Consider the following 25579-nt stretch of genomic DNA (forward strand, 5'->3'; position numbering starts at 1 on the left):
ATTTTAAAAATAATTTTTTTATTTTTATCTATTTTTGGCTGTGTAGGGTCTTTGTTGCTGCACACGGGCTTTCTCTAGTTGCGGCGAGTGGGGGCTACTCTTTGTTGTGATGTGCGGGCTTCTCATTGCAGTGGCTTCTCTTGTTGCGGAGCACGGGCTCTAGGTGCACGGGCTTCAGTAGTTGTGGCACGCAGGCTCAGTCGTTGTGGCTTGCAGTGTCTAGAGAGCAGGCTCAGTAGTTGTGGTGCACGGGCTTAGTTGCTCCATGGCAAGTGGGATCTTCCCAGACCAGGGCTCGAACCCGTGTCCCCTGAATTGGCAGGCGGATTCTTAATCACTGTGCCACCAGGGAAGCCCAGGATCATAGGATTTTTGAAGTGAACTTTGAGGTCATCCATTTTCAGATAACTAGGACCCTGAGGGACTAATTGACATTTCCATAGTGACATCTGTTACTAGTGGTAAACCTGAAATCCAAGTTTCCTATTGCCCACTTCAAAGTCTTTACCATCATACTCTGTTGCCTCATAAGCCATCTTTTATTTCTTTTATTTGTAATAGCAGATTAAAAGTCAGTTACAGTGTTACTGTTAAAAAGGTATGCATTCTACTCACAGGTTCATTGTACTCCTGAGGGATAAGACTAACCATGATCCACATTTTCCCGTTTGGCATTTTTGAGATCTGTCCTGTGCTAGTTCTTCATAACTTAAGATGAACATAAAAGACTCAGACTTAAATAAGAAGAGCACATCAAAAAAGATGAAAAGCCTAACACGTACCATAGACATATCCATACCAATTTTCTTAATAACACTTTTATAGTTATTTTTCTTTGAAACACTAGCCATAATTTATCATTAATATTATTTAAACTGGGGCTTCCCTGGTGGTGCAGTGGTTAAGAATCCGCCTGCCAATGCAGGGGACATGGGTTCAAGCCCTGGTCTGGGAAGATCCCATATGCCACGGAGCAACTAAGCCCATGTGCCCCAATTACTGAGCCTGCGCTCTAGAGCCTGTCAGCCACAACTACTGAGCCTGTGGGCCACAAGTACTGAAGCCCACACACCTAGAGCCCGTGCTCCACAACAGGAGAAGCCATGGCAATGAGAAGCCCACGCACCACAACGAAGAGTAGCCCCCGCTCGCCACACCTAGAGAAAGCCTGCACACAGCAATGAAGACCCAATGCAGCCAAAAGTAAAAAAATAAATAAATAAAATTATTAAAAAAATATTATTTAAACTGGACAAGCTTACATTATATGCATGAATGTCATGGTTTATTGTTTTTGATGAAGAACCTGTTTCTGCGTGAATTTTGTGACAGTTTTATGCTGTTTATTAAAAAAAAGAAAAATAGCTTATGAGGGAACATTATTTTATCCCTATTTTGTACCCATAGTTGCATTTTTGCATTTAGAGGCTAATATTAAAAACTTCATTAAGCAAGGAGAGTACTTGTCAATGCTGGGGAATTCCTGGTACAGGAATTCTCTTGTTCCATGAACCATTTGTCAGAATAATGCTTTTGAATGAATAAGTACAAACATAGGATTATAAAGCAAACCACATATTAAAATATATTTATTAAAATATTGAACAAATTTGAGCTATAGTAGTAATAATGTGCTTTTTATTAACACATTAAATAATAAGATCCAGCAGTGAGTCTGATGATGATCATAATTTTGAAGAAGCAATGGGCATAAGTGATATTTTTGAGATATCTCTAACAATTGTAATATTTAGTATAATATCTGTGATTTCTATTGATGACAAATATTAACAATATTATTATTGATAATAAAGTACACAGGTACTATATTATAAATTGCTCCATTTTAGTTAAGGGTAGTGAAAGTAAAGGTATAAACTCTATGTCATCTAAGTTCACAAACTCTCAATATTGTCTAAGAATTTCTTCAGTTTGATCCATGGACCTCAAGTTAAGAACAGTGTTTATTTAGCAAAATTATTTTAATAAATAGTTTTCCATAACGTGTTACTCAGACTGGAAAGCGTAGATGAATTCTCAGGCATCACTGTAGTTCTAAATGATCTTTTTTTGTTTATAGTATTAATTTTATGTTTCTACTTCAATGATAATTTTAAAAATTAATATTATCATTATTTGGGTCATATAGATGACTCTTTATACCTGATTACTGCTGCTCAGTTTTAGTGCCAGCCTTTGTGTTTGTCTTTATGTAGCATGTGATGCCAAGTTGTCAATTAAAGTGACAGTATTTAATTTTTAATTCAGTATGTCTCAAACTGGGATTCTCCAGGGTTCTGTGAACATAAACTCTTAGGATTTTTTTTTTTCCCTTTAAAATTAGTTCAGACCACTCAAAAATGAGAAACCCTGCTTTTGAAGCCCTTGGAATAGGGAATTCCTTAGAGTTTGCTTTTAGACAAGTATTTTCAGTTAGTAACACTGACTTGATTCAAAAATGCTATTAATGGGCATATATAACCGTTACCTTTAGAATTCATTGTTATTTAGTTTCTCACAAAAACTTTGTGCTGTTGAGATAACTGCGAAACACTTTCAACCTCTCTTATTGTCATCATCCTATTAGTCTATTCCACACAGCACCCTCTTGCCTGTATCTCTAACTAAAAAGTACAAATACATCACTTTTCTGAGGAGACAAACTTTGGCTTTTTTTTTTTTTTCCTGAAAAGTTAAGCATGTTACTACTCGTTTTATGAGTGTTTTTGCATATAGCAATGTTACATTTGTTCAAATAATAGTTTGTTACTATTTAAATTTCAGTAAGTAAGCAAAACTGTGCCAATTGTTACTTTCACCGGTCTTTTATGAAATTACAATGATAAATTGAAATGTGAGTTTTTGGATGAAGTTGATTTGATTACTATTTAGGTTTTCAACTAAATCCAGCCTCCTCTAATTGAAATGTATTCTGACTTTTTCTCCTTTTGAATGATATGTTCACTGTTTCATTAAGGCCGCTACTTTTTGTGGGTCCAACGGGTACAGGAAAATCAGTGTATGTGAAGAATAAGCTGATGAATCACTTGGAAAAGGACCTGTACTTTCCTTTTTATGTTAATTTCTCCGCACGGACCAGTGCCAATCAGGTTCAGGTTAGTTAAAAGCCAGAAACATGGGTCTATAGTTATTAATTTTTTTGCCTTTTTGATTAGCATTTAAAACTGTATTTTAAATGAGCAGCTGTGTAAATCCTCTATGAATTTAAATAAAACTTCAAAATTTCTTTTTGGCATTACAAGTAAGTTTTAAGGACAAAAGTTCAAGAGAACATTTTTGCATTAATACTGAATTGTTGAGCTTTGTCATCATTTTTTTCAAGCCCAAGAAGCAACAATTGATTTCTTAACTGGAGAAGTAAAGGAGAAGAGAGGGAGGGTGGAAGAGAGAGAGGGAAGGAGAGAGAGAAGGAGACAAGGGGAGAGAGAGAGAGAGAGAGAAAACTTGTTCTTTCGAGACTCTCCTAGATGGTCCCCTAGGGGTATTTGCTGCCTACTGAAGTTCTGTCAGTGAAAGATCTTTCAAACCATATACTGTTTATTGTATGATCTTCTGTGACAGGAAACTGTGCATCCCACCCTTTACCCCCAGAGGTACCAAGATGAAAGTACTGCATGAGATCTTTTCTAATCACCATTTTTATCATCCATTCCTAAATTTATATCTGTCCATTCTCTCCTGATCTATGGTGCTCATTTTCGTTGTTTTAAGCCAGTAGAATTCCCTAATTTCAAAATACTACAGATTTAGATTAGTGCTTTTAGATATTAAGTTAAAGTTAATAGATATGTTGGGGTATCCAATATAGAAAATATTTTGTGTGTGTGTGTGCATATGTGTGTATACAATATAAATATATAAATAGGTGTAACAATTGGTTACATATAAACATGTAACAATTCTGAGCACATAGAAGGATTTCAATATATGCTCTTTGAATGATGTTGAATATGAAGTTTGGTATAACCCTAAAATGAATAAATATAAATGAATAAACATGCACATAGTGTTGCTTGGCATTATTTCCTTACATAATTAGACTGTTAAATTTCTTTTTTTTTTTCTGGTGTTAAGTATGGCTTTAAATATACTACTATTTCTTTTTTATATTTTAGAACATTATCATGGCTAGGCTGGATAAAAGACGCAAAGGAGTTTTTGGACCACCTATGGGAAAGAAGTGCATAATTTTTATAGATGACATGAATATGCCTGCATTGGAGAAATATGGAGCTCAACCTCCTATTGAATTATTACGACAGTTTTTTGACTGTGGGAATTGGTAACTATTTAATTAAAGTCTTAAGTAGCCATGCTGAAGTTATTTCTTGTTCTCTTTTTCTATTTTAATTTCTCATATCAAAATAATACATTTTCTCAAATTACTTATGGAAGAAAATGGTTGCTCAGATTTTCCTATAAAGAAAATTTTAGAAGACTTTTCTATACCTTTTTATACCATGGAAGAATAATCCAGTATTAATTTTTGTCCTTTTTATCTACTACTTTCAATTATTAAATATAATTTACAAATTACATCTTTTACCATCAACCAGCACTGAGAATTTGTGGGTAGTCTCCAACCTAAGTAACCGTAATCAGCACCCTATGTTTCTACCATTTTAAAATTCTTTATATTATCTATAACTATTTGGGACTACTGTATCCTTGGGATGGCTTGGTTTTGACAGCAATTTCGTAGATAACTCTTCCATTCCTCCCACCCTATTTTATGATGACATGGTTAGTTTCCAACAAATAAGACATTGTATCTTTTAGTTCGGATTAATAATTCTTCATTTCCTCCTGTTAAAATACTTTCCTAATCCCTAATATGCCATGATTTTTATCTCAAGGCAAGGGTAACCTAACTGTGAAGCTAAGTCATATTTTGGGATTATATTTTTGTTGTTGTTATTGCATGCCCTTGGAATCCTGCCTCCAGGAGATAACCACTGTTAATAGTTTATTCCCTATTCTTCCAAGGTTTTTTTCTATATAAATATATTTTTATTAAAAAAAGACCCATATTACATATAATGTTTTTGCAACTTATTTGCACTTAAATATTTATCGATATTATTTGTCTGTCTCATTCATTTTGTTCCCTTTTAGTACTGTTTAGTTTTGTGGATCTTGCTATAATTTACTTAACCAGTCCCTTATTGACAGTTACTAGAGTTGTTGCCAAAAATCAAGTCATATTTTCATACTTTCTATGGTACTTTTAGACTAAGAACTGGCTATATAGATTTCTTCCATAACTACCCCCCTTTTTTGCAAGAACTTCAATATTAAAGGACTTTATGACCTGTTGGAAATAAGCAGCTTTTCACTTTGAGTGGTTCCAGCTAAACTGAGTCATTTGTATACCCCTTCTGATTAAAACTTCTTTGAAGCTTTGTTATTCCCTAATGGGTCTCTTTTTATATAACAAAATTGTGTATAGGTTCTATTTATACATTCTTTTGTGCTCCAAAGATAAGATTTGAGATGAGAAAAAGAAATCAGGACTTAGCTGTAAGTAGAATAAGTGTATAGTTTATTGTTCAAACCAGGACATTTCTGAGAGAAAAAGGGGAGTGTTAATAGTTACTACAGGACAGGCACAAACAACAATTGTCCTAGGCAAAGTGGGACATATTGTCATTTACCTGTAACCATTCACAAAAAAGATTGATCTCTCATCCATACTTCTGGATTTGGAGTGTGAAGAGGCAAAGGAGAGTCAAATTGGAAAGAACTGAAAAAAAGAAAGGCAAGAGCAAGAGGAAGGGACCTTCTAGATACTCAGAATCTGGGCAACAGAATCAGTGTCACTGAAAGGAGAAATAGAGTGCTGCTTTAAAACAAGTTTTCTCTGCAGATTGGTGGTTGCCTGAGGTGGGGGATAGGGGGAGCAAAATAGGTGAAGAGGGTCAAAAGATACAAATTACCAGTTATAAAATGAGTAAGTCAGGGGCTGTAATGTACATCATGGTGACTATAGTTAATAATACTGTATCGCATATTTGAAAGTAGCTAGGAGGGTGAATCTTGAAAGTTATCACAAGAAAAAAAATTTTGTAACTATGTACGGTGACAAATGTTAACTGGACTTATTGTGGTGATCATTTTACAATTTGGACAAATATCAAATCATTACGGTGTACACGGACACTAATATAATGTTATGTCAGTTATACCTCAATTTAAAAAAAAAGAAAAATTATAGAAATCCTTAAAAAAAAACTTCTCTCTTACTCCAAGCATTATCTAATCTTCTTCCATTTAAAGAAGCTAAAATCAGATTAATTTTCTAAGGAGATCTACTTTTCAATCCATCTTGTTGGCTTTATAACTGATCGTTTTGGAATTTTTATGTGCTTTCAAGGTATGACCTTAAGGACACAAGTAAAATCACGTTGGTTGACATAGAACTGATTGCTGCCATGGGCCCTCCAGGTGGTGGAAGAAATCCAGTCACTCCCCGTTTTATTAGACATTTCAACATCTGCACTATTAATACTTTTAGTGATGAAACCATGGTCCGAATCTTCTCATCAATTGTAGCATTCTACCTTAGGACTCGAGAATTTCCTCCAGAGTACTTTTTAGTTGGGAACCAAATTGTCAATGGGACTATGGAGGTGAGCAAAGAATGCAATAGAGTGTTTTAGTACTACATATATCCTTATTTGATCCTTCCTTTTTGTTTTTTTTAACTTCTTTTTTCCCTTAGCCACTTTAGTCTTCAGTGTCAGAGAAGCTGTTAGGAAGGCTTGAGAACAGGAAGATCATAGGCTTTGAAATTGGGGAATCTAACTGCGTTTGAGTCTTGACTGCTATTTCCTAGCTATCTGGCCTTGAGCAAGTAACTTGACCTTCCAGAAACTTACTTTTTAATCACTAAAATGGGAGATAATACCTATTTCACAAGGTTATTATAAGGAAATCATCCAGAACCAATATCTGCCATACTGTGGGTGTTTCCCTAATTGTTGGGTCCCTACTCTAGTATTTACTAATTTTCCCTTCTCTCTCTTCGTTCCCATTCTTCATGTTGCGTCAAAAAAAAAAAAAAAAAAGAAACTTAAGAAGCTTATGAATACATTATTTTTGCCAGACCACATAACTTAGGAGTAGCAGTGAAAAAAAAAAAAAAGAGAATACAAGGGTGGGACTAGAAAACAAGATTGCCCGTATGGCCAAAGAGCAGCCCTTAACTTATTCAGGGTGTGTTACCTGCTTCTGCTCAGAGGCCAGAGCCAGCCTCATCGGTGATGGTAAAAGGGAAAAAAATGTATCTAAGGTAATTTAGTGATAATCTCATTGAACTAAGCTTTCTGGATCCTTGATACAGTGGGGTTCACTTTGGCATCACTGCAACCAGAAGCAAAAAGCTCCCTAGAATCATTCCATCAGTTTCCAAGAGCACTGTATCTTTCTAAAGTTCTTCTGCCCCTGTTCTGGTGGAAAATTGGGTTGTTAAAATAGAGAAACTATGAGCAAAGAGATAGTACATTATTATAATTTCTGTACTTATACAGAAAAGTTCTTCTATTTATAAAATATGGTAGTTATATTTCAGGCATCTCTTGGAAAGAGAGGGGAGTTGGTTAGGCAAAAGAGGATACAGAAAGGATCCTCTTTTTTTTCTGTCTTTGATGTATTGTAGACCTACCATGTGTGGAGATTAGGGGAGATGAATTAGAGAACATATATAAATAAAAAATAATTTCATTTGGATTTTTTTTCAGGCTATATTATAAAAGGTTTAATTTACCTTTCTTAAAGAGGATGTTAAACTTCATTTGGTGAATTCAGCATGTAGTAAAAATATACTTCATTTTGATATTATAGCCAATTAAGATAGGAGGAGGAGAGGGGAGAGAGAAAACAAGAGAGAGAAGGGAAGGGAGAGAACACGTTGATTTGTTTTGAAGTCAGTGGTGGTCAAAGAAAATTGTTTCATCATCCTCTTCATTTCTAACGCTTCAGAATGAGTTATCTGATTTCACTTTCTACTAAAGTTTTTGTTAACTATTTAATCCCAGGTCATTCGCCTTTAAATGGAACAACCATAATTACTGGGAAATAAAAGCATTGTCACTTCTTGAGCTTGGATGGAATCAGATAATAATAAGTTCCCTCAACTTTGTAATGCCTGGTTGAGTGCTATAAACCAAAAGAAATAGATATATGCTATATTAGACTCAGTACTATACAATTTTCCAAGTCAATATGATCTGATAGGATAAATAAAATATTTTATATAATATACTGTCTTTTACAGTATATTACATTGTTGTTGGCTTTGTATTATTGACTTTGCTGATTATAAGCATTTTATTTTTGCTTTGTTGCTTTTTTCATATTCAGATATATAAACAATCCATGGAAAATCTTTTGCCCACTCCCACAAAATCTCATTACACTTTCAACTTGCGGGATTTTTCACGTGTCATCCGGGGCTGCTTGCTCATTGAAAGAGATGCCGTGCAGAACAAGCACACTATGATCCGTCTGTTTGTGCATGAGGTTCTCCGAGTGTTTTATGATCGTCTCATTAATGATAATGACCGATGCTGGCTGTTCACTCTAACCAAAAATGTTATAAGAGACCATTTTAAAGAATCATTTGATAGTATCTTTTCACATTTGAGGAAAGGGAATGCACCAGTGAGTATATTTAGTGATTAAAAATATATTAAGTTAAAACAATCCAATAGCATGAATTATTACAATCAATTTATCTTTGAAAGAATACTATTACTTCTTTTTTTTTTTAACATCTTTATTGGAGTATAATTGCTTTACAATGGTGTGTTAGTTTCTGCTTTATAACAAACTATTATTTCTTAATGATCATATTCTTTTAACTTTCCTCATAGATAGGTATTTATATTGAGAAGATTTGCTTTCAGAGGAATTATGTGTATAACATAGAAGTTATATGATAGGGATTGAATGATATAATAGATATAAGGTGCTTAACATGGTGACCATCCCTTAGTAATGACTCACAAAATGGGAGTTGCTCAGAATGACTTTTCCTGCCCCTGGGGGCAAAAAGCTTATATGATAGAAAAAACTGTTTTCTTTTTACTTCCTAAGGATATAATATAATTTCAGGTGTTAATTTTACAAGTATATTATTTACTATCCTAATATTTAAAAGAATTATCTAATTGATAATCATCCCATAACATAGATAAAACAAAATTTTGTGTAACATTTTCTTAAATTTATTTTAGAAAAAAATTTTAAACTTTCTTAAATTTATTTCAGAAAAATTTTTGTTTTCAAATTATTTTAGAAAAAATTTTAAATTTTAATATAATTTGTTGATTTCCATTTTATAGGTAACTGAAGAGGACTTAAGAAATCTCCTGTTTGGTGACTATATGAATCCTGACTTTGAAGGAGATGACAGAGTTTATATTGAAATTCCAAATATTCATGATTTTAGTGACATCGTGGAGCAATGCTTAGATGAGTATAATCAAACTCACAAAACAAGAATGAATCTTGTCATTTTTAGGTACCTATATTTGGTATTGATGATTAAAATTACTGTTTATAAAATTTTATTGTGAAATATTTAAAATGTACAAAAAGATAAAACTATGATGAACAACCTTGTACCCATCACCCAGCTTGAGACATAAAATACTAAACACAATATTGTAAATCAATATACTTTGATTTAAAAAAAAAGGGCATAAAATACTAGCAATTTATTTGAAGTCCCTTGGGTAGCCAGCCCTCCCTCACTGCATCCCTATTGTACCTTACGGGGATAAAAAGAAACTCATGTGTTTCTTTGTGTGTGTTCCTAAACATATATGCAGTCTTATTTTGCATGTCGCATACTGTGCACATTCCTCTGCAAGTTGGTTTATTCTAGATTGTTTGTGAAATTCACAGAAGATGAATTATTACTACTGTATTGCACTGCATTGTATAATTTTAACAGAATGTAGTCATTCTTCTGAGATAGACTTCTAGGTAATTTCTAGTTTATGTAATTAAAAAAATGGTTTGAACATTCATGTCTCCTTAGTTACATGTGTAAGAACTTCTCTAGGCTATATTCTTAGAAATGGAATTATTGTGTCATGGTATGTAAGCATCTTCTACTTTACTAAGTTTTGCCAAAGTATCTTCAAAAATAATTATTGTTTTTAAGAGCTTCCATTGTTTCTCACCCTTCACAACACTTAGGATAGCCAGACTTGGTAAGTTTTGTCAGTCGAAGGAGAGTGGAATGGTATCTGACTGTGACTTTAGTTTTTTTGTTGTTTTTTTTTAACATCTTTATTGGAGTATAACTGCTTTACAATGGTATGTTAGTTTCTGCTTTATAACAAAGTGGATCGGTTTATATCCCTGTATCTCTTCCCTCTTGCGTCTCCCTCCCTCCCACCCTCCCTATCCCACCCCTCTAGGTGGTCACAAAGCACCGAGCTGATCTCCCTGTGCTATGCGGCTGCTTCCCACTAGCTATCTATTTTACATTTGATAGTGTATATATGTCCATGCCACTCTCTCACTTTGTCCCATCTTACCCTTCCCCCTCCCCATATCCTCAAGTCCATTCTCTAGTAGGTCTGCGTCTTTATTCCTGTCTTGCCGCTAGGTTCTTCATGACCATTTTTTTGTTTGTTTTTTAGATTCCATGTATATGTGTTAGCATACGGTATTTGTTTTTCTCTTTCTGACTTACTTCACTCTGTATGACAGACTCTGGGTTCATCCACCTCACTACAAATAACTCAATTTCATTTCTTTTTATGGCTGAGTAATATTCCATTGTATATATGTGCCACATATTCTTTATCCATTCATCTGTTGATGGACACTTAGGTTGCTTCTATATCCTGGCTATCGTAAATAGAGCTGCAATGAATGTTGTAGTACATGACACTTCTTGAATTATGGTTTTCTCAGGGTATATGCCCAGTAGTGGGATTGCTGGGTTGTATGGTAGTTCTATTTTGAGTTTTTTAAGGAACCTCCGTACTGTTCTCCATAGTAGCTGTATCAATTTACATTCCCACCAACAGTGCAAGAGGGTTCCCTTTTCTCAACGCCCTCTCCAGCATTTATTGTTTGTAGACTTTTTTTTTTTTTTTTTTTTTTGCGGTACGCGGGCCTCTCACTGCTGTGGCCTCTCCCGTTGTGGAGCACAGGCTCCGGACGCGCAGGCCCAGCGGCCATGGCCCACGGGCCCAGCCGCTCCGCGGCATGTGGGATCCTCCCAGACCGGGGCACGAACCCGCGTCCCCTGCATCGGCAGGCGGACTCTCAACCACTGCGCCACCAGGGAAGCCCTGTTTGTAGATTTTTTGATGATGACCATTCTGACCAGTGTGAGATGATATCTCCTTGCAGTTTTGATTTGCATTTCTCTAATGATTAATGATGTTGAGCATTCTTTCATGTGTTTGTTGGCAATCTGTATATCTTCTTTGGAGAAATGTCTATTTAGGTCTTCTGCCCATTTTTGGATTGGGTTGTTTGTTTTTTTGATATTGAGCTGCATGTGCTGCTTGTAAATTTTGGAGATTAATCCTTTGTCAGTTGCTTCATTTGCAAATATTTTCTCCCATTCTGAGGGTTCGTCTTGTTCATGGTTTCCTTTGCTGTGCAAAAGCTTTTAAGTTTCATGAGGTCCCATTTGTTTATTTTTGTTTTTATTTCCATTTCTCTAGGAGGTGGGTCAAAAATAATCTTGCTGTGATTTATGTCATAGAGTGTTCTGCCTATGTTTTCCTCTAAGAGTTTGATAGTTTCTGGCCTTACATTTAGGTCTTTAATCCATTTTGAGCTTATTTTTGTGTATGGTGTTAGGGAGTGATCTAATCTCATTCTTTTACATGTAGCTGTCCAGTTTTCCCAGCACCATTTATTGAAGAGACTGTCTTTTCTCCACTGTATATTTTTGCCTCCTTTATCAAAGATAAGGTGACCATACATGCATGGGTTTATCTCTGGGCTTTCTATCCTGTTCCATTGATCTATATTTCTGTTTTTGTGCCAGTACCATACTGTCTTGATTACTGTAGCTTTGTAGTATAGTCTGAAGTCCAGGAGCCTGTTTCCTCCAGCTCCATTTTTCTGTCTCAAGATTGCTTTGGCTATTCCAGATCTTTTGTGTTTCCATGCAAATTGTGAAATTTTTTGTTCTAGTTCTGTGAAAAATGTCAGTGGTAGTTTGATAGGGTTTGCATGGAATCTGTAGATTGCTTTGGGTAGTATAGTCATTTTCACAATGTTAATTCTTCCAATCCAAGAACATGGTATATCTCTCCATCTATTTGTGTCATCTTTAATTTCTTTCATCAGTGTCTTATAATTTTCTGCATACAGGTCTTTTGTCTCCTTATGTAGGTTTATTCCTAGATATTTTATTCTTTTTGTTGCAATGGTAAATGGGAGTGTTTTCTTGATTTCACTTTCAGATTTTTCATCATTAGTGTATAGGAATGCAAGAGATTTCTGTGCATTAATTTTGTATCCTGCTACTTTACCAAATACATTGATTAGCTCTAGTAGTTTTCTGGTAGCATCTTTTGGATTCTCTATGTATAGTATCATGTCATCTGCAAATAGTGACAGCTTTACTTCTTCTTTTCCAATTTGGATTCCTTTTATTTCTCTTTTTCTCTGATTGCTGTGGCTAAAACTTCCAAAACTATGTTGAGTAATAGTGGTGAGAGTGGGCAACCTTGTCTTGTTCCTGATCTTAGTGGAAATGGTTTCAGTTTTTCATCATTGAGAACGATGTTGGCTGTGGGTTTGTCATATATGGCCTGTATTATGTTGAGGTAAGTTCCCTCTATGCCTACTTTGTGACTTTAGTTTTAATTCCCCTAATTACTAGTGAGGCTACGTTTCCTGAATTTACTATTTTGTATATAACTGATTTTCTATTTCTCACATAGAAATCCCAGTATTAAAAGATTGAATAAATTTTGGGGTTTTTTTTGTTTTGTTTTGTTATTAGCCAAGCTGTGTGGCTTGTGGGATCTTAGTTCCCCAACCAGGGATTGAACCTGGGCCCTTGTGAAAGCCCAGAGTCCTAACCGCTGGACCACCAGGGAATTCCCAAAGAAATGTTTTTAATAAAAGCAATAATATACTCCCAGTATAAATGATTACCATTACATTTTATTTTTATAATTTGTATAGTACCTTTCCTGAATCTGTACCTCAAATAGTTTTCCTTTACATCAAATGATCCAATTGCAACTGCATTTGAAAAATCATGCTTTTTGATGATTACCTCTTTAAAATTGGGATAGTAATATATGGGGCAGCAAGGTCCATTTTTCTAGGAAAGCAAAATGATACTTATGTGTAAATATACATTTATATTCATATTTTCAAGTATAATAATATCGATATTTCATAGGTATGTATTGGAACATTTATCACGAATATGTCGAATTCTAAAGCAGTCTGGTGGAAATGCTTTGCTTGTTGGACTTGGAGGAAGTGGTCGTCAATCTTTAACTCGTCTGGCTACATCCATGGCAAAAATGCAAATTTTCCAACCAGAAATTTCTAAGAGCTATGGTATGAATGAATGGAGAGAGGACCTGAAGGTAAAATTGTGAGCAAATCTAGTGTCTAAAATAATATCAGTGCATTATTTTTTTAACATCTTTATTGGAGTATAATTGCTTTACAGTGGTGTGTTAGTTTCTGCTGTATAACAAAGTGAATCAGCTATACATATACATATATCCCCATATCCCCTCCTTCTTGCATCTCCCTTCCACCCTCCTTATCCCACCCCTCTAGGTGATCGCAAAGCACTGAGCTGATCTCCCTGTGCTATGTGGCTGCTTCCCACTAGCTGTCTATTTTACATTTGGTAGTGTATATATGTCCATGCCACTCTCTCACTTCGTCCCAGCTTACCCTTCCCCCACCCTGTGTCCTCAAGTCCATTCTCTACGTCTGCGTCTTTATTCCTGTCCTGCCCCTAGGTTCTTCAGAACCATTTTTTTTTTTTAGATTCTACATATATGTGTTACAATGCATTATTTTATCTGTAAAGAGAGAGCCAACCTGTATAGCTGTGTGCTAAATACACTGGTGATGATGATAATAATATTATCCCTAGAGCAGTTACTGTGTGTGCTGAGCACTGTTTTAAGTTCTTTATATACATGCTGTCACTCTATAGGTATGACAGTTCAATGCAGCAGGTATGGTTGTCTCTGTGTTTTACTGATGAGGAAACTGAAGTTGAGAGAAGGTATGCACAGCAGAGCAGGATTTATGACTTAAGTCTTATCCACTGCTGTTACCATGGCTGCTGCTGATTTTACCTTTATTCTAGTTCAGAGAGGCCTTATTTCAGGTAAATGTATGTTTTCCAGTAGACTTAAATATGAACCTCAATGAGGATGATGATGTCATTAATGTTGTCAAATCTTAATAGTTTCTTTGGAGCTGTGTTGCTGTTCCAGTAACAAATAGAATAGTGGAGTGCATACTTGGGCCTTCATCCTCATGTGCCTAGGGCTCTGCAGGCCCCAGAAGAGAGATGACCTAAAGTGGAAAAAAATAAGAGAGACATTACTGGACTTTTTAAACTTTCTCTGACCCTGATATACTAAAATTCTACATCCTAAAAGTTAGTGTAGAGAACTGGTCTTTATATCTTCGATCTTAGATGGACAGAGATTCTTTCTGTTTTCAAATCCATCTCAGTCCCTGAAGTAAGACTCTGAATCAATGAGTATGTCTAAGGGGTGGGCAAACTGGCCAGTTGGAGTCTCCCACCAAAAGGGTGGGAGAAATGGAGGCCCAGATTGAGAGCCCCACCAAAATGGAAGAGGTACTACTCTAAATTTGAGATGTTATCAAAAGAAAGGAAAGCAAAACCAACAGATTTCCACCAGATTCTGGTTATAAGTACATTTTTATTTTAAGGTTCTATTAAGGAATGTGGGCATGAGGGGCCAGAAGACAGTCTTTCTAATCACGGACACTCAGATTAAAGAGGAAGCTTTTCTAGAGGATATCGACAGTGTGCTCAATACTGGAGAAGTACCTAATATTTTTGCAGCAGATGAAAAACAAGAAGTGATGGAGGTAAGTGCTTTTTAGGGAGTGCTGCTCCCAACATGTCTTGAAGCTTTTCTGCTCTTCAGGATAAATATATCTTGTGCAGAGGATTTTGGTAATTGAAAAATTAATGTATATTATTTTAATACTTTTTTGGTGAATTTTAAACAGCTTCAATAGTTAGACAGAATTTTAATTCATTTTTTCCATAATGATGACAGTGTGTTTCATCCATTTGATCTTATTTAGCATGTTTTCTGAGTGATTAGAGATTTAAAATCATATCTTAGGGTTACAGTGATATGAGAAAATATAGCTTTAAAACACTACTTGATTAGCTTTTATGGTTTACCACTGGTTAGTAAAATTTTCAAATTTTAACAAAACTACTTGTATTAATTCTGATATATCTGAGAGTCATGCTTTGTGATTTAATTGACAAAAAAATACATTTTTGAAGCACCCACTACTTCAGATGTCCTGACCTTTGACCCCCATTTCTAAGATCTTCCCATACAAGATTTAAGCTAGTAATTTCCCCTTTCATGTACCGTAACTACTTTTACCCACAGATTTTATCACTCACACCAGGATGCTTCATTCCAGCCTCTAGTGATAGCATGTGGAGTAAAATGGTTTCACCCTGGTTGTTCAAGCACCCTGCTTTTTTTGTCTATGGAATGAAACTGTTATATACACAAAACAGTTCCTCCTACATAGCGTTGTTGTGAGTTCTGAGGATCAAGTGAAATAAGGCACTTATGGAATGTAAGGCACTTATGGAATGTCAGGCGCTTAGAAAGCCCTCAGTAAATCTGATACATTACCAGTTCATGGCCTGGCGTGGCTAAGGCTGCTAAAGAATCGTAATTCTCCTAATTTATAGGATAAATTCATCCCCCACACTCCTACCCAAGGAATAGGACACCTTGGGGAGTGGGATTTTCTAAGCTTTGCAAGGCTTTTCTGCTCACTGTAGCTATTGTTTACATTTTCTTCTCATCACTTTGCTACAAAACTTTTCCATTGCTTCACTCTTTTATGGTATGACCCAACAGTAGCCTTAAGAACTTCTTTCCTTCATATTCCACCCTAGGAACACCGTATCAGTTTTTCCACAAGGAAATAGTCATGGTCAGAACTCAGGGGTACCAAAATGCATTCCTGTTTTTGCTTGCTTTATACTAATTTTTAAAAATATAAAAGGTAATTAAAAGAAGTTATATTAATTTCTTTACATACCCTGCATCCCACTTTGAAGACAACTTTGCTTATTTCATCCATCTGGCAAACATTTTACTGTAAACCTCACTTCCTATAACTGACCTGTGTAGCTTGGCCCTGGTACTGCCTAGAGGGCACCTCTTATAGACTCAGCACATCTCTCTGACGTCAACATCAGCGTTCTAGACTCAGAACCTCTGAGTTCTAGAAACCTCTGTTTCCTGACTACCTTTTCCAGTGTTCCATTTGCACTCCTTGCAGAATTAAATTATTGCAGTATTTTTCTCAGTGTAGCAGTGACTTATTTACCACATTTAGTGATATTTTCTCAGTTCCCTTTTAAAATTGTGATTCATCTTTGAAATAATTCATCATTCCTTCTTTTAAACTCTGCTTTCTCTGGACTGCTATGAAATTTCATTCAGTTTGTTTCCTATCTCCCTAATTATTCCTTCAGTAACTAGTCTTTTTCTTGCTCCCCAGAATCAGTTGTGCTCCCAAAGTGTGTGTGTGTGTGTGTGTGTGTGTGTGTGTGCGCGTGTGTGTGTGGATATTACTCCCTACTTCTACTCTAGAAGCATTAACCAATATTTCTGTGTAAATAACCCCTATATTTATATCACCATCCTGGCCCTTTCATGAACTCTTGTTCTACAGTTACAACCATGTATTACCTTTCTCTCTCTGAATGTCCCCCTGTTAACTCAGAGTTAATGCAGGTAGACCACCTGAACATAATTTCATAGATTGACACTGATCATAATAGTCGTAATTTGAGAATTACTGTCAGAATGAATATACAGAGTTGACTTACCGTTTCCCATAGATATAGCTATCATATATCTATAGTAGAGAATTCTTTTAGAAATAAATTCATTGTTATAACATTGGAAATTGTATGATCATTGTGACCACTCCCTAAATTTGCTATTGAAAAAATTTTAAATCTATTTATAAGATAATTTATTGACTATGAAACCTTTTCTGCTTTGAACAAGGAGAAAGGTAGGATATAAAAAGCTGAAAGGTACTTACCTGTGTGGAAAGAACTATTTTAAGTATTCACATGTAATGGCTTTTTGATTCCTCAACAATCCTTTGATATAGGTACTCTTTTCCCCATTTTACAGATGAGGAAACTAAGGTACAGAGAGGTTAAGTAACTTGCCTTCAGGTCACATAGGTAATCAGCTGCAAGCGGGGATTTGAATTCAAGAAGTCTGGTTCTAGAGCCATTATTCCTAACCACATGTAAGATGCCTTTCTCATATAGAGATATACAAGGGAAGAAAATTAAAAGTGACCTATAATCTCATTACCAAACAACTCTATTAACATTTCAAAAAATACAAATATTATAAGAATAAAATTAGACAGATAATTCAAACAGCATAAGAACGTCCAAAATGGAAAAAAAATGATATAAACCAAGAAGAATGTCCAAGATAAAATATAAAGGCCTCTCTCTCACTCTCCCTTAAGTCCATCTCACCCAAAGTAACCACTATTAATAGTTCTTTGTGATTGCTTCCATAAAAAAGTGTGTATGTGCTCACACATATGCACCTATATATTTTTTAATTTAACAAAAAGGATCATATTATACATACTGTTGCACAGTTTGTTCTTGCATTTATTTTATCTTGCTGATCTTGCCATAGCACATGTTGATGCATCTCATTATTTTTAACAGTTGTATAAAATTACAATATATGGATGTTTAATAATGTTTTTATTTTTTATTATTTTTAAAATATTTATTTATTTATTTGGCTGTACCGGGTGTTAGTTGCGGCACACAGGATCTCAGTTGTGGCATCAGGCTCTAGTTCCCTGACCAGGGATCGAACCCAGGCCCTCTGAGTTGGGAGCGTGGAGTCTTAACCAGTGGACCACCAGGGAAGTCCCTATAATGTTTTTAACTGGACACTTTAGTTGTTTATATTTTTTCCTCCTAAAAACAATGTTGAATTATAGTCCCACACATATATTTTGGTGAACTTTTGTATTATTATAAGTTAAATTTTTGTCAGATATTTGTTTTTAAATTATAGAATTACGGAATTGAAAGTAGTCTTCTAAGTGCAAGCTATGACAAAACCATTATTTTGATACAAAAGCAAAAATTTTAAGATATTTATAAGGGGAGTAATAAAAATTCTTAATATTCCAATATCTAGTAATCTTATCAGCATACCTGTTTTTATTTATGAGGTTTTTTCTGGTATTCCCTAGGGTGTTCATCCTGTGGCTCAGGCTGGCAATAAACACGATGAATTCAGTCCCTTAGCGCTGTTTGCTTTCTTTGTGAATCGCTGCAAAGATAATCTTCATGTTGTAGTGGCCTTTAGTCCCATTGGAGATGCCTTTCGAAATTACTTGAGGCAGTTCCCATCCCTCATCAATTGCTGTACCATTGACTGGTTTCAGGTTTGTAATTTGGGGGGGAAGGACAACTAAATCTTTTGGAATTTTGCTGAAATCTTACTCAACCTCTATTAATTTACATTCATCAAGTGTTTCTTGATCACTTACTCTAATGGCAGCACCAGGGACTGGTAAGACTACATGATCCCCAAAAGGAGCTCACACTCTAGACTGGAAGACAAAAAAGGCAGTCAGCAAATGAGCAGTCAACAATTATATAAAAGAGCCATAGTCTTGGTGTGGGAAATGTGTACTTATTAAGGCAGTGACTCTCTGAAATAGGAAAATGAATTCGTTACATAGAGGAGGGGGTGTATAAGGAACCAGCAGAATGTATTTTATATATACATATATATATATATATATATATATACACACACACACACGTATATGTGTAAAGATATATATATAGAGAGAGATATATTTATCTATCTGTACATATATTTACTATAAGGAATTGGCTCACATGATTATGGAGGCTGACATGTTCCAAGATTTGCAGCTGGCAAGCTGGAGACCCACAAGAGCTGACGGTATGTAGTTCCAGTGTGAAGGCCAGCAAGCTTGAGACCTAGGAAGAAATGATATTTCCATCTGAGTCCAAAGGCAGGAAAAAACTGGTGTTCCCGCTTGAAGGCCATCAGGCAGGAGGAAGTCCCCCTTACCTGAGGGAGCGTCAGCCTTTTTGTTCTATTCAGGCCTTCAACTGATTGGATGAGGCTCACTCACATTAGGGAGAGTAGCCTGCTTTACTCAGTCTGTTCATTTAAATATTGAACCCATCCAAAAATGCACCGCACAGAAACGCCCAGAATAATGTTTGACCAAATATATGGGCACCCTTTGGCCCATAGAAAGTTGACACATAAAATTAACTATCACAAGATGTTAGTACGTGCAAAGGTGGAACAGTGGGGAGAGCATGGCTCATTTGGGCAAATAGTTTGGTATGGCTGACTGGCAATGAGGGCAGCAGAAGTTAAGTTGGAGCTTTAAGTGGGTGCCAGGCTATAAAGAAATTTGTAAATGTGCCTAGGAATTTGGTTTTATCCCAAAGACATTGTGGAGGCATTAACATATATTTAGCTAATCAATATTTTAGGAATAACCCAAAACACTTGGAGGCTATATGGTGGATGATTTGGAGTGGGGCAAAACAAGAAACAGGAAGACCAACTTGGTGGCAATTTCAGTCATGCCAGCAGCAAATGATGCAGGCCACCACCTCATTTAAACAAGGCAAATCGTCACTGCCTGTGTAAAACCGTTAAGTATTTATGCTCTTGAGAAGGGTAGCTCCTGGTGCCTTCTATTTGTTTGTTTTATGCCTAATAGAATGTGGACTATAGATTGACCCTGGATAATTTCTTTTAAAGATAAATTTCTGATACTAATTTGTTTTATTCTCTCTTGCCTATTTATCAATTGCATGTTTGAAAAACTAATTCTACCCTTTTGAGGATTGCAATATGTTTCAGCTAGTGGATGTTTTAGTGTTTATACAACAATAAAAGCTGTGTGAAACAGTTTTGCTTTATGCAAACTATATCTTAATATTGCTTCCATTAAGTAGCCCCAAACCAGAACCAAACAAACAAATGAACAAAGCCTGTCCAACCATACGTTTTTCTTTTGTGAAATCTTATAAATACAATTCTACGACTTCTGGATTTTTTTTTTTTATAACCATGAGGCTTTCTGTTCTGTTATATGTGATTCATACTTGTTGGGGGAAATTTTTTAAAAGGTGGAACTAGGAGTTGCAAATAGATAAGGGAGATTAAGTGGATAACAGAGAGGAACAGAGATTTTATAGTGGAACATTGGGGTTATAGAACCTGTGTCAGGGGCGCTGATGGCATTGTTTGGGGCCTGGCTCTTTTAAACTCAGGAAGTGAGTGTAAACCACTGTGTCACATAGTCAGGAAGTCATTGAGTTTTTGGATAGATCTCTGTTCTCCCAAGTAGGGTGTACTCTCACCAGAGGTGCCAAAACAACTCAGAGGATAACGGAAGGATTTACTGGAATATTCGCTTTTGTATGAAATATTTCACATGGATTAACATTGACACCCTTGCTCAGTTTGTACGTCAAGTGGCCATGTGTCACAGATGGTATGCAAGGTACCCTGAGGGATTCCTGCAATGAACTAAAAATTGAAGATACATAATGCAGTTGTATGTGGATAGTAAGAGAATGTCATAAACCAGTAGCAGCTAGCTCAAGCTCTGTGTCAGCTACATTATAAGGCAAAAACAATGACTACTTAACAAGATCTGGTAAGACATTGGTAAAAACAAATTTAAGCAGGCTATTTGGAATATGGATTTATATCAACTGTTTAAATAATAAAGGTTATCCCCAGGGTGTGTCGTGACTTGCAGTATTAGCTTATGATAGCGTGGTTACCTATCAACAGCCATTTTCTACCGACTCCATCTTTGCTGACAGAATTCTGATTTTGTTTGGGAAATCACTATCCATGTAGCCATGTATAATAGGGATTCATTCCTGGTCGGTCTAAGTCAGCATTGGTGCTCTCACTCCTCTTACTGTTGACCATTTTACACATGAGCCTGTTCATGACCCATTGCTTGCCAATGGATCTGGATTTAAAGTCTGCCAGGGAGCTTTTGGGAGAAGCTTTCTCAGTATAAAAAGAGTTACATGATCGGAAAAGTCATATGACACTTATTTTGGCATTTTACAAAAATTCATTTATCTTAATAATCTTTAGATACCTCTTTTGAGGTTTAAAAAATATATATTAGTACAGTAATACCATATGCATATAATCTGTTAATAAGTATGTGCACACTGGTAGTGTGTGCTTAAAACTTTTTTTACTAATAGGGTGCTTGATCAAAAAAGTTTGACTTTTACCAGGATAGAGGGCCAGACACTGAAAAAATTGATCTTAAAATGCATATTGTCTACTATAAAGAAAAAAATTATAAGCATCTTGTTGAATCTAAATGAAATGAAGTTTGGAAAATACTCTAATGAGAAAATGGAGATTAATTACTCATTTAACATAAATTATTTCATTGAATAAATATTTCAAGTATTTATTTGACAAGAATTGTTTTAGGCACTGAAGATACCAGCAGTGAGGAAGAAGTCCTTGCTTTTGTGGACTTTACATTTTAGTGGTGAGTCAGGGAGACAGACAAAAACAAATAAATATATGTCAGATATTGGTAAGTGCTAAGAAAAAATTCAGGATAATGGAAAGAGTAATGAGGGAAGGAATGCTGTTTTAGAAAGAGTGCATTGGGAAGACCTTCCTGGTAAATTGGCATTTGCACAGAGATGTGAAAGAGTGAACCACATGGAGGTCTAGGTGGGGAGGGTTCTAGTCAGAGGGACAGCAAATTCAATGGCCCAGAGGCAGAAGCACACTTGGTATATTCTAGGAAAAGCAAAGGAACCATTTCACTGAGATGGGGAATACTGGAAGAAAAGTGAATTTGTGGGGAAGAAAATCAAATGTTCAACTTTGGATGTTATAACAGGTAGGAATTATAATGGGCTGCTAGTAACAGAAACCCAAACTAAACACATAGGCTTTTTTTTCTTTTCCTCTCTCATATAGAAAAAAAATTGAAGGTAAGCAGACTGGGACTTTTGTGACTTAACAAAGTCATCAGAATCCCATGTTCTTCTTTTTTTCTTTTTTTTTTTTTTTTTTTTGCTGTACGCAGGCCTCTCCGGAGCACAGGCTCCGGACGCACAGGCTCAGCGGCCACGGCCCATGGGCCCAGCCGCTCCGCGGCACGCGGGATCCTCCCGGAACGGGCACGAACCCGCGTCCCCTGCATTGGCAGGCGGACTCTCAACCACTGCGCCACCAGGGAAGCCCCCCATGTTCTTCTTTACTATCCTTAGCATGTGGTTTCCATCTTCAGAGTCATCATATGGTCTAATGTGGCTGCTAGATCTCCAACTTTCACATCTGTGCTATGGAAACGAAGTAGAATAATAGAAAGTAGGGCAAAAAGGACCCATGCCAGCTCTATGTAATTCTCTAGAGAGCTTGCTTATATGTCATTATTTACTCTTAATTGCAAAGGAGTCTAGGAAATGTGGTATTATAACTGGGCATATTGCTATCTAGAATAAAATTGGAGTCCTAAGGAAAGGGGGCTGATAGGTATTAGGAGAGCAACTAAGCAGCCTGTGCCATTGTCCTACTAAATTTGGGGTGCCTACTAGATGTCCAAGTGGAAGAGTTAGGGAAGCAGTGTAGTATATCTTTGATATGTAAATTATCATCTACCTTTCCTTTATATTGCATTATCTTTAATTTTACTGTATAAAATATTTATTAGATCTTTCATTGTGCCCTTAGTCCCCCTAATTCTATTTTCCCTATTAAGGTTTTAATTTTCTCAACCCCAAATTCTTCTCACACAGGAAGACAATTTATATAACTGAAGTGTGACTAATCATCTTAACATTTATTTGCTTTTCGTTTTCTTATTTTTAGCCATGGCCCGAAGACGCTCTTGAACTTGTAGCTGTGAAATTCTTAGAAACACTGGAGCTTACTGAAGTTGAACGACGAGAGATAGTTCCAATCTGCAAACACTTTCACACTTCCATTATGCATCTTTCAGAAAGGTTAATATTAATAAATTTTACAATAATGCCTTGTATTTTAAAGCATCTTTTTTTGTGAAAGCCCAAAATTTTAATAAGATTTCTATGGCTTCTAAGTCTCTCCAATCATTTAATTAGTTAAGACTTGTAAGTAATAGAAAGCTACTTGATCTAGGTTTCACAAAGAGAGGAATTTATTACAAAGATACAGGGATACCTTACAAAGTTTAAGGGAAAGAATACAGCTATATCTTAGAAGTGACTGGAAGCAGGAGTTAAAAAGCCACCACAAACCCAGAAATGCTTTTTCTCTGTTTCTCATCCCTGTTCCTCTTGGGGCATCTGCTTTCTTCTTTCTCTTTACAGACTGAACTTTTTACTTCCCAGTATATATGGAGGAAACTGTGTGCCTCTCAATTCTCAATTTTACTTCTTGCAATTCCAGCTGTAGCAGAGATTGATTGGCTGTTTCCAGCTCTCTATTCCCAATTTATTCCAAAATATGATTAGCCTTGTTTGTGTCCAGTGCCCAATCCTGCTCTGATCTGCTGTGGTTATGGTGGCAGGTTTCACAGAACAAACATTGCTCTTGGGGCACTGGTTGGAAGTTCTCAGACAAGGAGGGAGATGGTTGGTGGGCTGTGGATGCCTTAAAAGTATAAGTTTTACCTCTGTTCATCTCTGAGATCCTCATTTCAAAGATGCTCATAGTATATTGCCAGAGTTTTACAGCCAGCTAGCATGTTTGGCTTGGACAGTTAACACCAATCAGTGGGCTCTAGTCTACATACTTGCTGTGAAACATCATTGCATCCATTGTTTTTATGTGTATGGGTAGTAGTCTCATATTTCTGGCCAAACCCTGTTCAACACCACATGTGACACGTGTGCAAGGAATGATGACTCATTCTTGCTATGCTATCTGCAGTCCCCTTTCCTACTATACTTTTGTACAGTATCTTGGGTCTCGTAGATCCTCCTGGCATATGAAACATGTAAAAAGACCTACCTATATCTTTCTTGCTATAGTTCTCTTTTGAGACATATCTTTGTTGATTTGTGCTTTTTAACTACACCATTGATATTTTGTAGACAAGAAATTAGGAAATGGTTCTGTGTAAAATTCTAGGATTTTGTAAACTTCAAGTATTCAGCAGCCTCTGAATAAAATTAACCTTTATTCTTAAATGTTTGTTGTTAATGCTATGTCGAATTTACTTCTTACTCTGTAAAACCCATTACTTGTAGTAAGATATGCTATCTGCCTCTCTTTTAGGTTCTTGCACACATTAGGACGACATAACTATGTTACTGCTACTTCTTACCTTGAACTTATTGCCTCATTTCGACAGCTTTTGACTAAGAGGCAACAAGCTGTAATGGAAGCAAAACAGCGATATGTGAATGGACTTGACAAATTAGCTTTTGCTGAGTCTCAGGTAAATTTGAGGAGCTGCTCAAATGGTAATACATAATGGGAAATAGAAGAGCTATAATTTATTGAGAATATATTATGTGCCAGGTACTGTGTTATGTGCTTCATGTGCATTCCTTCAATTATTCCTCATAACAACTCCATGAGGTAGACACTTTTATGATCCTCATTTTACAGATGAGTAAAGTGAATTTTACAGAAGTTCACTGAGTTTCCCAGACCACACAGACTCAAATACACCCAGTTTTATTCTTAATTTTTTGGCATTTGGAGAGAATATAATGTCAGGGTTGACTTTTTATTGTAATAGCTGGTTAAATATAAGATTGGGGTTTTTTTTAAATGAGTCAAGTGCTAGTAATACTTATTAGTATTATTTCAACATAGGCAACAGAGTGTTGGGGTGGTCTGGACGCACTGTATACCAGGCACATAGTATAATAGGGATAGCCCGAGCTGCCACCTTTTTTCTACCTGATTTTTTTCCTCAACAACTGCATTCTTCCACTGCCCTGTCATACTCAAGGAAGATAAAGTCTTTTGTGAAGAAAACTGGCCACACTCTCATGGTTTTGTTTATCATGTAAAGAACTGGAAAAAAAAAGTTAAGGTTTTCTGTCCCCAGTACCTTATGATACATTTAAGTTTCAATTTTCTCTGTTTGGCTTCCATAGCTATTGTAGTTATGAAAACTAATGACAAATTGTTTACTTAGGTTGGTGAAATGAAAATAGAGCTTGTTCAGTTACAGCCCAAATTGGAGGAAGCTAAAATTGAAAACGCACATATGATGCAGGTAAAGT

At 36.0% G+C, this 25579-nt stretch overlaps 1 protein-coding gene across 1 annotated transcript in view; it reads left to right on the top strand.

The window, feature by feature from the left end:
• The window catches only part of DNAH12 (dynein axonemal heavy chain 12), a 229243-nt gene that overhangs the window by 145821 nt on the left and 57843 nt on the right, over positions 1–25579 (top strand). The window contains exons 39-49 of the mRNA XM_049715390.1: positions 2978–3116; positions 4137–4303; positions 6395–6650; positions 8383–8682; positions 9366–9544; positions 13421–13613; positions 14953–15114; positions 18547–18741; positions 23229–23362; positions 24618–24780; positions 25492–25572. Of these exons, the coding sequence (XP_049571347.1) occupies positions 2978–3116; positions 4137–4303; positions 6395–6650; positions 8383–8682; positions 9366–9544; positions 13421–13613; positions 14953–15114; positions 18547–18741; positions 23229–23362; positions 24618–24780; positions 25492–25572 (1969 nt within the window). The remainder of the gene's footprint in view (positions 1–2977; positions 3117–4136; positions 4304–6394; positions 6651–8382; positions 8683–9365; positions 9545–13420; positions 13614–14952; positions 15115–18546; positions 18742–23228; positions 23363–24617; positions 24781–25491; positions 25573–25579) is intronic.

The sequence above is a fragment of the Orcinus orca genome, chromosome 10, assembly GCF_937001465.1.
Source record: "Orcinus orca chromosome 10, mOrcOrc1.1, whole genome shotgun sequence".
NCBI lineage: Eukaryota > Metazoa > Chordata > Mammalia > Artiodactyla > Delphinidae > Orcinus > Orcinus orca.